Source organism: Aspergillus stella-maris (assembly GCF_047715825.1).
Source record: "Aspergillus stella-maris strain CBS 113639 unplaced genomic scaffold BDV14scaffold_1, whole genome shotgun sequence".
NCBI classification, from domain to species: domain Eukaryota; kingdom Fungi; phylum Ascomycota; class Eurotiomycetes; order Eurotiales; family Aspergillaceae; genus Aspergillus; species Aspergillus stella-maris.
In genome coordinates this window covers 115169-127431 of record NW_027396795.1, presented here as the reverse complement: position 1 = coordinate 127431, position 12263 = coordinate 115169, and the positions used below count along the sequence as shown (strand labels likewise).

At 51.7% G+C, this 12263-nt stretch overlaps 5 protein-coding genes across 5 annotated transcripts; 2 read left to right on the top strand and 3 right to left on the bottom strand.

Annotated features, from left to right (window-relative positions):
- Window positions 1-371: 371 nt before the first annotated feature.
- rfeD (putative transcription factor RfeD) lies at window positions 372-2536 on the bottom strand. The gene is made up of 4 exons (XM_073776464.1): window positions 2139-2536; window positions 1827-1986; window positions 1632-1777; window positions 372-1570 (listed from the first exon to the last, which is right to left on the bottom strand). The coding sequence occupies exons 1-4, from the start codon at window positions 2259-2261 to the stop codon at window positions 431-433; spliced, it is 1569 nt and encodes a 522-aa protein (XP_073633641.1). The 5' UTR covers window positions 2262-2536; the 3' UTR covers window positions 372-430.
- A 2935-nt stretch (window positions 2537-5471) lies between these two features.
- Window positions 5472-7448, top strand: BDV14DRAFT_287 (uncharacterized protein). Its single transcript, XM_073776453.1, has 3 exons — window positions 5472-6502; window positions 6557-6763; window positions 6824-7448. The coding sequence occupies exons 1-3, from the start codon at window positions 5795-5797 to the stop codon at window positions 7235-7237; spliced, it is 1329 nt and encodes a 442-aa protein (XP_073633640.1). The 5' UTR covers window positions 5472-5794; the 3' UTR covers window positions 7238-7448.
- A 767-nt stretch (window positions 7449-8215) lies between these two features.
- On the bottom strand, window positions 8216-9698 carry BDV14DRAFT_161685 (DUF3425 domain-containing protein). The gene has a single exon (XM_073766786.1). The coding sequence runs from the start codon at window positions 9380-9382 to the stop codon at window positions 8387-8389; it is 996 nt and encodes a 331-aa protein (XP_073633639.1). The 5' UTR covers window positions 9383-9698; the 3' UTR covers window positions 8216-8386.
- Window positions 9699-10298: 600 nt separating this feature from the next.
- Window positions 10299-11095, bottom strand: BDV14DRAFT_206587 (kinase-like protein; the record flags this gene model as incomplete). Its single annotated transcript, XM_073774933.1, has 1 exon — window positions 10299-11095. The coding sequence occupies one exon, from the start codon at window positions 11093-11095 to the stop codon at window positions 10316-10318; it is 780 nt and encodes a 259-aa protein (XP_073633638.1). The 3' UTR covers window positions 10299-10315.
- Window positions 11096-11790: 695 nt separating this feature from the next.
- On the top strand, window positions 11791-12100 carry BDV14DRAFT_161682 (uncharacterized protein). The gene has a single exon (XM_073766785.1). It carries the CDS (start codon window positions 11884-11886, stop codon window positions 12094-12096), a length of 213 nt encoding a protein of 70 aa, XP_073633637.1. The 5' UTR covers window positions 11791-11883; the 3' UTR covers window positions 12097-12100.
- The last annotated feature ends 163 nt before the right edge of the window (window positions 12101-12263 follow it).

Genomic DNA, 12263 nt, shown 5'->3' with positions numbered 1-12263 from the left:
AAGGGAAGTCTTTCTTGCGCGGGTCATTAAAGGATTTCAAGTCACCAAAACCAATGGAGAACATGAAAACGTATAAAGATGGAGACATAAATGAGACAAAAGTGTTTCAGAAAGAGAAAGCGAAAGCAAAAGCAAAAGACCACCGCATTGTATATACCGCCAATTCATATCATAACCAAAAAGTACGCCCCTACATGTCCGATGAAAGTCCAGCTTTTTTACATTCGATCAGATCGTGCTCGTGTCGTGCTGAGCATCCTTAGCACCCCGGGTGGTTGGGCCTGCCCTTCCATAGCACTCGGTAGTCTTTGACTCGGGCGCCGAATGCTGTCCAGGGAGCCGGAATAATTTTGAGTACCGTTACCCACTGCCGTTAGTCATAAAATCCATAATCCGTAAGAAGCCCTGAGTGGGCTTTGTTGTGTGACGGCTATTTCACGTCGAGTTGGAAGGCTTTCCACTTTGCACCTACGGTCCTGCATCGCGGACATCCCCGGGTATTTGGGCTAGGGTAGCTTGTTGGGCCGTGAGACATGGCACTACCCGGGCTGGACGTCACATTCTTGAACGGCGTAGGCGGGCTGCTGATGAAATAGACCACGCAGTCACGGCATACTCCGCAGATACACTCAGTGCAGGCATAGCACTCGTTCAGAGGCCAAGCTTGCTTACAGTTGGCGCAGAAAATCTGAATCTCCCTGCTTCGCAATGATGCCGGGGTGGGGTTGGAGAACCGGTGGTTTTGTCGCTGGGATGCCGAAGATGGGAATAAGTTCAATACCGGGCTGGAGCCAGGTTGTGCGCCTGACTTGAAGTGGTTAGAGTGATAGTTCTTTCCTGACGTCGTAGATGCCGAGTCTAAAGACGACTCGATCGACGGGAACGGCTCGAGGTCAGCGTCGCGGTTCCGTGAAAACTCGTACGGCGGAGGGGTAAGGGACTTATGCAGAGGCGACGCCGCGTATGATGACGGCGGCAACGGGCGATGCGAGCTGGGCGGCGGTAATCCGGGAGACTGGAAAGCGGGAGGCATGGATGATCGACCCGAGGGCGCTGATGTGATAGAAGAGATGTTGGGGATCATCGGCGGGATGGTCGGTGATCGCCCCAACTGCATGGCGTTAGTGCCTTCTTCAGGTACGCTGAAGAGGGTACTTACGTCTGATCTATCATCATCAGCCTCGGTTGCTGAGGTCGCTGCTTCGATGAGATCCTCCCAGCGCTTGCCTTGGGCCCAGGCGGCAGTCTGCGGCTCTGCAGACAGGGCTTTCCTATCACCCAGGCTTGGCCGTCTTGCATGATCCTTTGACTTGGTACGTTCATGCTTGGTCTTCCGTACTCCAGTAATCGATCCTTTGCGAGGGCGAGGAAGCTTGTGTGTTCGCTGAATTGGAGGAAGAGTCGATGAGCGACCGGGTGGGGAATGGTTGAGAATTGACGGCAAAAGAGACCTGGGCCGTGGAGATGAGAATGGTGGGAGCGAGTCTCTCTTGAAGTGGTCGCGAAGGGAAGGCAGCTCAATTGACGATCGCATCGGAGCTCGGTCGATATCGTTATCAGAATGGATCTCCTGGGTCCGGTCAGCCATCTTAACTTATCTAACCAGGTAAGTCATGAAGCCGTCATACCACATCTGTGTCCCAGTCGGATGCTAGACGGTTATGATGCAGTTGTGCCAATGCGACAGCCGCAGTTGCTGCAGCTGGATGCGCTTCGTCGATGCCACGCGGGGTCGCGGGAGAATGAGAACCGGCACCGAAGAAGTCACGGTCAGAATCTATCGAACGATCAGTTTCCCAGATCCATATTATCTTGTCTAAACCAACCATTTCGCCGTCTGGACTGAGGAGGTGTGAGATTGGCACGCTGCTCTGGCGGAGTAGTGATCATCAAAATGAAGCTCTCTTCCGTTGCCGGGAGCTTCGGAATGTAATGGTTCGGGTGGGCTCGTCGGATATGCTCCTGCATCGAGCGATACCGTTTCTCCTGCGAAAGAATTGAGAATTAGCATTACATCGAGTATCTCGCATATAGCCCGAGGCATCTTTATCGTTAATCCCTCATACTGCGACTGAGTGGGGCGCTAATCGATAAGGACGCAAAAAGGTCGAGGAGCTGTGTGGCGGAAGAGCACTCACCCCCAAGCATCTTTTCCGGCAATTGGAGCCATCATTATTCTTCAGAGGACAAACGACCTCATTGTTGGCATCGGTGACAGAGAATGAGCTCGTCAAGGTCGATCGGGGCGGCATGGTCTGCATCGATTCGTCTTATTGGCGGGGTTGGCGTGGGAGGAGTAGCCAGCCGGGCACAGAAGCTGAGGAGATGCGAGATTCGAGAGAGGGAGACAGAGTCCGAGATTCAAGCTGACCGAGTCCCAAGGTCGCGACACATGCTCCGAGAGGGTCTGAATAAATAGCCGGCAATGGTAAATTGGTCGCATGCAACAATGAAGAGCCGAACAAAGCGTCAATGGATGGAGGGGTAAAGCAAGAGATAAAGCTGGGTTTCAGGAAGGAAAGAACAAGAGAAGCGATAATCAGATAGTAACCCTAACCTGCAGCTCCAAAGGGAGTAACAAGCTCTAATAAGGAAAAGAGCTAGGAGCAAGAATAGACCAGCATCGGAAGGGCAAGGAGAATGATAGTAGTGGCAGGGGAGGGGGAAGGTCAAGAAGCTCCTCTGACCTCCTGGCAGGCTAAACTCAGACGAGTATAGTGGGAAGGCGAAGAAAATGGAACAGTGATAAGCAGGGCGATGATTGGAGGGAAAAGACTAGAGTAATGAAAATTGCAGGAGGAGCGAGGACGGATGGAGGCGACCGGAGGCAAGAGTGGGAGAAGGTGGAGAGCGCGAATTGCAGTACACGGGACGACTGCTAGCTGTAAGTACTAGGTGTATAGCTAGACAGCTACCTACAGAGTCGAATTATTCTTCCTAGTCTCACAAATCTGGTGACACGGATCTCAGAGTACAGCCCTCGACCGCAACCACTGACACACGAGGTACATCACTCCCAAGCCCAGTCGGCAATTCAAGGACCAGGATGGTGTGGTTTATATCGCAGTCACATTCCTGATTATGCTTACCACTAGCTTTGCGCCTATCGATAGCCGAAACGTGGGACACCGCGATATCCGCTGGAGCTTCGCCGAGGTTGAGCTTGCCTCCAGCGTATAACTAAAAAGGCCTGTCCTGTCGAGTTTGTCGGCCATCAATCACAGCAAGCGTCCTCCAGCTTGTCCCTTGTTCATTATATGCCAATCGCCTAAAGTTAGAACTGAGTGTTGAGGTCTTGTGCGTGCAACGTTGCGAGGACTCCAGTCTGACACTTGCATTTCGGTAGCATCGGCGTAATCGCGACCTTACCTGACAGTACAATACAGCCGAGCTCGCAGCAGCAGGACGCTGCCATTCGGAGTGCTATCTGCAGCTATTTCAAACGCCAAAAATGACCCTGTCTAATCTAAGCTTTGATATTGTGCCTATCAAAGTACTGAAGACATTCTCAGCTACTCAAAGTAGAAAGTAAGCTGAATAGAAGAGAAGTTCGGTAACATACATACGGTTAGTCAGCCAGACCAGCGGTTCGGGAACTCCGGTGGGGCCTTGACTGGGACTCGAAGTCTCGACTGGACTGGACAGACCTTCTAGAGCTCCAAAACCAGATCACCTGAAGCTGCGACCTTGCATATCGATAATCCACGCCAGCCTATCGAAGCCCCCAGGGAAAGAACTGCAGGTTGGCAATGGTGTCATCTCACCCTGCTGCCGTCTAGCAAGGGCAGCGACAGGGCAGAAGGAGAAGCCGGCTAATAACCATGTGCGACGTGCCCCTCCCCCTCAGCAGCTCTCCCCAGCTCCGTCTCCAAATCCATGAACCCAGAGCTGGGAGCTTCAAGAATTGCAGCCTAGCTCCACGCCACTGTCCTATGATCCTTCCTTATCCCCGTTCGGTGGGTCATAGTGCTTAGTCATCTGCATTATCGCTGGTGTTCAGCGCGGACTTTGCATGAGCTGTGGCAAACCAGCCGGAGATCTCCTGTCGACAATCGCCTTGCTCGAATTTGAGGCTGTTCTGACCATGGATCACCCAGAACGTGGATAAAGGGGGCAACTTCCCTCTCCATGGAATCTTTTTGCCAGATGAATTTGTTGGCTGCTAGCTAGTGGTGCCTCGGAATCACATTATTTTGCTGCACGAGAGGGGGTTGGTGCCCAATTCGTCCTTAGCGAAACGAAGATGGTTGCCGTCTTTTCCGCCTCGGATTTGGAGATGTCACACCAGAGCTTCTTGCCCTTGCTTGTGCTCTGCTCAGCCTCTGTTCAGTTGCACTGCTCACCGATTACCTGCATGGGAAGATTCACAGGCTCATCCGCGCGTATACCTCAGCTTCCGAAAGCTGGTTGGCCGCATGAAGAGGTCTAGGCAAACCTCTGTTTATCATCCTTCCCGATGCATAGGCGGTACAGAAAAAACCCTTCACCGACATAGGGTTTACACAGTAGAGTTTTAGCGTCGTGCGGAGAAGGCATCAACTTCGGTAGCCTACGGACGAGGTTTCTCTCGTCGCTTGATCAGAATATCGCCAAGGAAGAGAACTACTCGGCTGGATGTAGAACATATTGTCCAGGGTCGGCTGAACTTCGTCTCGAAAGTCGAATATCCCCTGGCATGAATTTAGGTTACTGCAGGTCGGAGCTTCTCGCAGGCCCAATGCCGCCCCAGCCTCGCCAAGCGGATGGGGAAACTGCGGGTTTTTCTCTTTGGCACCGCCCCGTTACCTTTCCGGGTTGACTGCAGCGCCAAAGCACCATGATTGGACAAGACTCAAGCAAAGCATTGACGCGAGATCAAAACGCATACAAGAAACGCTAGAAACAATCGTGATGTCCACTGCAACCGCCAATGTATGGAGACAACCATCTACCGCCCAATTGCCGAGTTTCCTCAAGCCAAGACGACCTTTTATATGCCTCTGCGGAGAGGTACTACTACTAGCACTGCTGCACATAAGTTTTACCTTCCAGAATTTCTCTGAGGGGTCGCAAGCACGAAGTAGGAGTTGTCAGCAACTGCTTGTCATTGGAAGTTCGGAATCGACTCCGGGCATCTACGTCGTAGCCTGCATTTGCCTGACTCGCTAGTCCTTCGGATGATTCATTGAGCAATACTCATCATGAGCATCAGCATAGATTGTGATCGGACAGCATAGACAACAGTATGCGATTGCAATAGCAACGGAGTTGCCTGCTATGCGCAGAATGTATGAGTGTCGAGGGACCCCATCCGAACGAGTGTCGTCATCGGATACGGACCTTCCCCGCATATCGGCACGTCCAACGCTGACCATCTCCAACGTACTATACAACAATCTACCCAAATAGATCAAGCCTAAATAGAAATCTCACACCCATCTCGGTTCATCCGGCACAGTATCAGCATCGCGATACTAGAATGTTGCCGTCTCTCCGGAATGCGTCCGAATGCGATCCTTCAATGCTGCTTCGGAAGCTGGAGAGGGCTGCTGGGGTATAGCCGTGGATCCGAACAGTTGAGACCTCAGGTTCCGATAGCCAGCCATGACCTCAACGTCGCGGCTAGATCATCGTCGCTAAATGTTATATAAAGACCTCTTGGCCTGACCCTCGGATTCAATTCTCAAACCCAGCCAAGACACAACAACAACCCCCAGCAGTACAATCACCAGCGAGCTGGCGACCCTCACCGCAACCACCCAGAAACCGCAAGCGCCAAAAACAGCAAAGTTACAAGTGCCAACCAATTCGCGCAATGACTTCAGCCAACAACAACTCCAAACCCTTCCACGTCGCTATCGTGGGAGGTGGAATAGCCGGATTGACCCTCGCCATAACTCTACACTACAAAGGCATCTCAGTAATGCTCTATGAGCAAGCACACGCCTTTGCGGAAATTGGCGCCGGTGTCAGTTTTGGTCCGAACGCAGTCGACGCAATGAAATACTGCCATGAAGGGATTTACGACGCCTTGACGAAAGTTTGGACACAGAATCTGTGGCCTTCCAAGGAGAAAGTCTGGTTCGACTACCTCGACGGTCACACCCAGAACGAGGAAGAATACCAGGCTGCATCGGACGGACAAGAGGGCAAGCGACAGAACATTGCTTTTACGATCTACAACAGCTTGGGACAGACCGGTGTACACCGCGCGCACTTCCTCGATGAACTTGTTAAGCTGCTGCCAAGCGAACTGGCGCAGTTTAAGAAGCACTTGGAGGACGTTGAAGAGCAACCGAATGGGAAGCTGCTCCTTAGCTTCGCTGACGGCGCAAGGGACGAAGCGGACGTGGTGATCGGATGCGACGGTATTAAGTCGCGCGTGAGATCGATTCTTGTGGGCGAGGACCACCCCTCTGCCCGTCCGGTGTTCACGCAAAAGTACGCCTATCGCGGTCTGGTGCCGATGGAAAAGGCAATTGAAGCCATTGGCGAGGAGCTCGCTTCAAACTCGTGCATGCACGTATGTACCGATTCATCCACCCACAAGCCAATCGCACGGTGCTAACAGAAGCAGATGGGGCCAAACAACCACATGCTCACCTTCCCCGTCAACGCCGGCAAAACGCTCAACATTGTCGCCTTTCACACAACCGACGAAGAATGGAAAGAGTACCCCCGTCTCACCCGCGACGGTACGCGCGACGAAGCCCTCCGCGATTTCGCGAACTACGGCAAGAACGTGACGAAGCTTCTGAAGCTCTGCGACGAGAAGCTAAGCATTGTACGTGCAATTTAATCCCACTTCTCACTGTTTGCGTGAACATGAACTAACATACCCCAGTGGGCAATCTTCGACCTCCGCAACCCCGTCCCAACATACCACAAAGGCCGCCTCGCGATCTCCGGCGACGCCGCCCACGCCACATCCCCGCACCACGGCTCCGGCGCAGGTTTCTGCATAGAAGACACCGCCGTCCTGGCAACCTTACTCGCGGACCCGCGCGTGCGATCCCACTCAGACCTCGAAGCAGCCCTATCCGCATTCGACGCCATCCGCCGCGAACGCTCGCAGTGGCTCGTTGAAAGCAGTCGGTTCTTGGGCGACTGCTATGAGTGGCGCGCTCCTGGGGTAGGACGGGACTTTGCGAAGATCGAGAACGAGATTAACACGCGGAATGGCATCATTTATGATTTTGATGTTGAGGGGACGTGTAAGGAGGCTACGGAGTTGCTAGGGAAGAAATTGGGTGCTTAGGATGGTGTATGGTGATATGGGATGCGGTAGGCTCTGGATAAAGTGGTTGGAGGGTGGTCTACGGATAGAATTGTTGGTATGAGCTGCGCAAGATTTCCTTTGCATATATTCTGCCTTTGATGAGTACATAGTTTAGTCTTGTGTTCTGTATATAGCCTGTTGTTTCTGGTTTTGTTGCTTAGAGCGTAATAGAAATAATTTCCGTCTTTTATTGACAACTCTGCCCTCGGACTCATACTACGCACCAAATATAGTACTTCAAATCACCTCACAAGGGAGGAGCCGCAACAACTGACCCCATCGCTCCTTCCTCGTATACCAAACAAAGCGACCTAAATGAGGAAAGTGCAACCCGCAGCTACTAATGAGGAAGGAACGACTCTCAAGGTAGGTGGAAATAGGAAGGCGCGACCCGTCCATATACCCATCGCTCTTTCCTTGTTCATCAACACTCATGCTGAACGTAAGCGGAAGGCGCGACCCAGGGCCCTGCACATTGCCATATTAGGAAGGCACAACGCCAACAACGAAATAGGAAGGTACCATCTCCGTCGCGCCTTCCCTGTGCTTGAACAATCACTACCACGCTAAAGTGGAAAGCACAACCCCCTAGAGGTACTTTGGTACGGTTTACAGAGAGCGGCGATACCACCAATGCATGAGTGGATAAGAAAGCCACACTCCAGCAGACATTATGGGTGGAGACATGGTCTTGTGTATAACGTCAGCCATTGATGCAGGTGGGTGGGTTAGGGCTAGACTCCTGGGTAGGACCCCCACTCTCTCTGGCCCTGGGCCTGCATATAAAGGCTGGTCAAGCTGTTGAGCGGCGTTTGTGACATTGTTCCTTCCTTGATTTGGGTGATTTCTATTTGTTGAGGTGGTGGTGGGTAACTTTTCTCCGTTAGGCTATCGGATGATTGAAGGGGGCTTGCAGGATCTGCTGCTTTCAGTTACTGAAGGCAGGAAGCGAGTATATTGTGCGTTTGTGGGTAGGTTCTGGTCTATCCATGAGGTAGGGAGATTCAGGGTCTCTGAAAGAATGGGAGAGTCCTTCTCGATTTACTATGATATGGGTATAATTACAGGTCATGAAAAGCATCCGGCGCCAATTCCAAATATAATGGGTACATAGAGATCCAACACCAATCAGCACACCTCTACAACTTCTATTGCGGCGTCTCCTCGCATAGAGCGCCACCACTCTGTCTGTCGTACGAGTTCTCCGTCTTCACCACCCAGCAAACTCCACCATCTTTTCACAAACCATTCCTGCGCCTCCCAGCTGCGAAGGTCCCAAGGCGTGCCGGTTGATGCTTTCCCAGTGGAGGCATCCCGGTCTCTCTTGCCGAGGTTCGTTCCACCCCAGCATACCAGGCCAACCATAGAATCGTGGAAGAACTGGTCCTCGTCGTACTCTCCCTGGCGGGTGATGAGGTTATTCCGCAGAGTTGGGAATGGGAAAATATCGATGAAGGGATGGTGGCTGATGGTGATTTGCTCTTTCGTTGGTCTCAAGTCGTACTTTAGGCTTTTGAAGAGCGCCTTGGTGGTGGAGACAATATCTGCCTTTGTGACGGCATCTGAGGATTCGGCAGTGGGCTGGAAAAATGGTGAGATCGCGTCGTCCTCGCATGCCTCTTCCTCGGGTATACCGAGATGCGCTCCAATGGCGAACAAGGCGGTGACGTTACATATTGGGTCAATACGGAGATTGTTGGCGAAAGGGTTGGGTAAAGGAGCACTTCGTTCCAGGGATACCAGCCATACATCCCCTCTATTGAAAGAAGCTGGGTTGCTCGCTTGGATTTGCAAGTGTGGACTTCCGCAGCCACAATTGACGGTGGTAGTCCAGCAGGGGCTAGGTAGATCACTAGGCAATTTGCAGCGCGACTGGCTTTTGGTCTTCAACTTTGTGTACTTGACGGTACTGGGGTCGGCATAGGCGCCAAGCTGCAAGGCACTGTTTTGAGGGGTCCATATACTTCCTGCCGACGAAGCAGAGTCGGACTGTTGATCGGTAGATGGAGGACTCCACAGAGTATCCTCTGGCTGCAGAGGGAGCGTCGGGTCCCACATGCCCAGCATTGAAAGGTCATTTGGCAGTGGAGCATACAGATTGGGGTCCCATAGACTCAAGTCCATTGGGATATTGTCTAGCTGTGGGACAAGCGGTTGGTATCCTGCTTCGTTGCAAGGAATGGTAGTGGTTGAGACATCCGAGGTATGAATAGTTGGGATGTCAGCTACTGTGCTATTGTCTGACGAGGTATACGGGTCCTGAGATGACTTTGACGGGCCTAGAGTCGTAGATGAAATGCCACGACTCTCCGCGGCAGAGGCGGCTAGTGCTTCGAGACGCTCCAGACGCTCGCGGAGTTTCTCTCCTGCGCCGGCCAATCATCAGCATCAGAGATTCCGAAGAGGACTACCTTGCTGACATGACAAATAATGGGGTGCGGTACGTACTGTATCTCTTCTGGGCAGCAATGTTCTGCTGTCTTCTCTTTTCTGGGTCGCGGCGTACAGGGCGGCGCACTGGCTTCCGCTTCTCATCCGCCGGGGGTGCATCCTGCTGTGTGACGTCCCGAGGTCGAGGAGGCATATTGAGTAGCTGATTCAGCGATGTGTCCTAATATAAGGATTGATCAAGATTGAAAAGTGCATGCGAAAGCAAGCGGAAGATTGACAGGATAACGTTGGGAAGCAGGCGAAGCTGACGGCTGATATCAGCCACTTGTACGCTAGGCTGATTTAAGGCTAGCATCGATCGGTCTTTGTACCCCGGATCCACACTGCCATTCTTCAGTCTTCACTTGGACTCTTTTTTGTTATTGATTAGCAGTTCTGAAATTCGTTGATTGAGAGGCTGAGCCGATGACAGATAATAGATGATGGACAAAAGGGGACACCAGCAGTTTCTTCTTCTTAGCTTGGCGATACTGCCCCCAGGGTACCTATTTATATAGATATTATACCTAGGTAGGCTTCGGGTCATATGCAGTTCCGCTTTAAGTTATGAGTTAACATAACTCAAATTAACTTTGAAAGCCTCACGCCCATTGTCTCGACAATTTGCTATGAACCAAACAAGAACTTCTCTTCCAGACCACCAACTAACCAGATCTTGAGCTCCTCAAACGCGTCTAGGTCATTCTTCGTTTCCGCCATTTCAACCTGAGGGTCATACCAGTACGGAGTCCGCCCAGATCCTGTCTCATACAAGTTTTCTCCGATCCGCCGACAACTACCGAAATCAATCAAGACAGGATTGTCATGCTCATCAAACATAATGTTTGACGGATTAATATCGTTATGCACCAGTCCCAATGAATGAAGATGTTCAATGCTGGCTAGGATTCCTTTCAGGCTTGCTTTGACAGTGTCATCGACAAGGTCTCGCCGCTCGCGGAACATGTTCTTGTTCAAATGCCCCGGATTGACTCTCAGGTGCAGAGTTGTCTTGTACCGCTTGAAACAGAGTGCGGAAACGCGGTCGTTTGTCTCTTGGCAGCCGTAGTAGACAGCAATGTTCGGATGTGGGTTCTTCTTCAAGCTCTCGCAGACAGATACCTCGCGTCGCAGTTGGTCCTCCAAGTCGGCAGTGGCATACTGGAAGAGGCTCGGCATTTTGATATATATCTGAGACCAGGAGTCCTGTATTTCTGGACCTCTGTCTTTGGTTTGTACTTCTTGCACGTCGTCGAGTTGATTTAGCATTTCCGGGTCGTTAAACCGATCGTGCCATTTCCCGCGGTAGAGAATGCCGTCCTGCTGTACGAAATATTGAACGTATGCAAAAGCCAGCCGTCCACTGTCTCCGGTTTTGAAGCCTTCGCTTCTGTTGACTATTTCCATAACTTGAAGTGGGGTCTTGGTGGTGCGTACTTGATGGCGGGATTATGCTGTGTTGCTGAGTATAATGTCAAAGCAATAGAGCCTGGTGAGCTCTATATGATGATAATAACCTGGAACTACACCCCTCGTGTATGGTGGCTGGGAAATATTGTGAAAGTCATGAATGCAGTCAACAGAGAACGGGACAAAGCGAAGTGGCCGCCTTAGGCACTCCTGCAGCCTAGGTGGTCTAACTCACCTGTCGCCTAGAGGCAATCCTGGATGCCTATAGACACTGGAATCCCTGCCAACTTTGACATTCAGAATAGAGGACCTGACCAGTCTAAGACATACTGTATCTTGACCCTGGTAGCTTGGGACCACTTGGATCGTGGCCTACCAAGTATATAGACGACAACCGCACTAAGAGCCCGTCCAGCGGATCCAAACAAAAGTCTCAGTAGTTGATATCGGCAGTATTCCCATGCGCATCGCCGCTGACTAGCCTTGGTCGTTGACATTTGAGGCATCAACCGCCCCGCGGCCCCCACTCGAGTCATACATCGAATTTGACAAGCAGGACCTACGTCACAGCAACATTCATCTTCACACCCATCAAAACCGGCACTTACATCAACTAAGAAAGCTAAGAAGACAACATGAGATCTCCCAAACTGGGCTACATACTCACCCTCCTCCTCACACCAACAACAGCCCGTAGCACTCTAAACTACCTCGGCTGCTACACCGACCTCCTAGACCTAGAAAACATCGGCACATCACCCTTTCTAGCTGTCGGTCTGTGCAAAATGCGCTGCGAGAGGCGCGGAGACACGATCATGGGATTGAGAAATGGGACGGAGTGCTGGTGTGGAAATGAGTATCCGTCTTGGGAGGATGGGTTGGATGAGCAGGCTTGTCATTTACGCTGTCCGGGGTATGCGAGGGATATTTGTGAGTTTCTCTGTCTTCTTACCGAGTCGGAGGTTTTTATTCTATTATATGTCAAGGAAGGATGCTGACGAGTTCATTATCCAGGTGGAGGGCATGCGGCGATGAGCTGCTATGAGATCCAGCAAGATGTAGCGGAGACGACGTATTCGCTGGCTGTTGAGCCGACGGTTTGGCCTACGTTGAATGTTGCGTCGGGTGCTTGCCAGAACCTATAGGGATTTAACAGTATGTCATT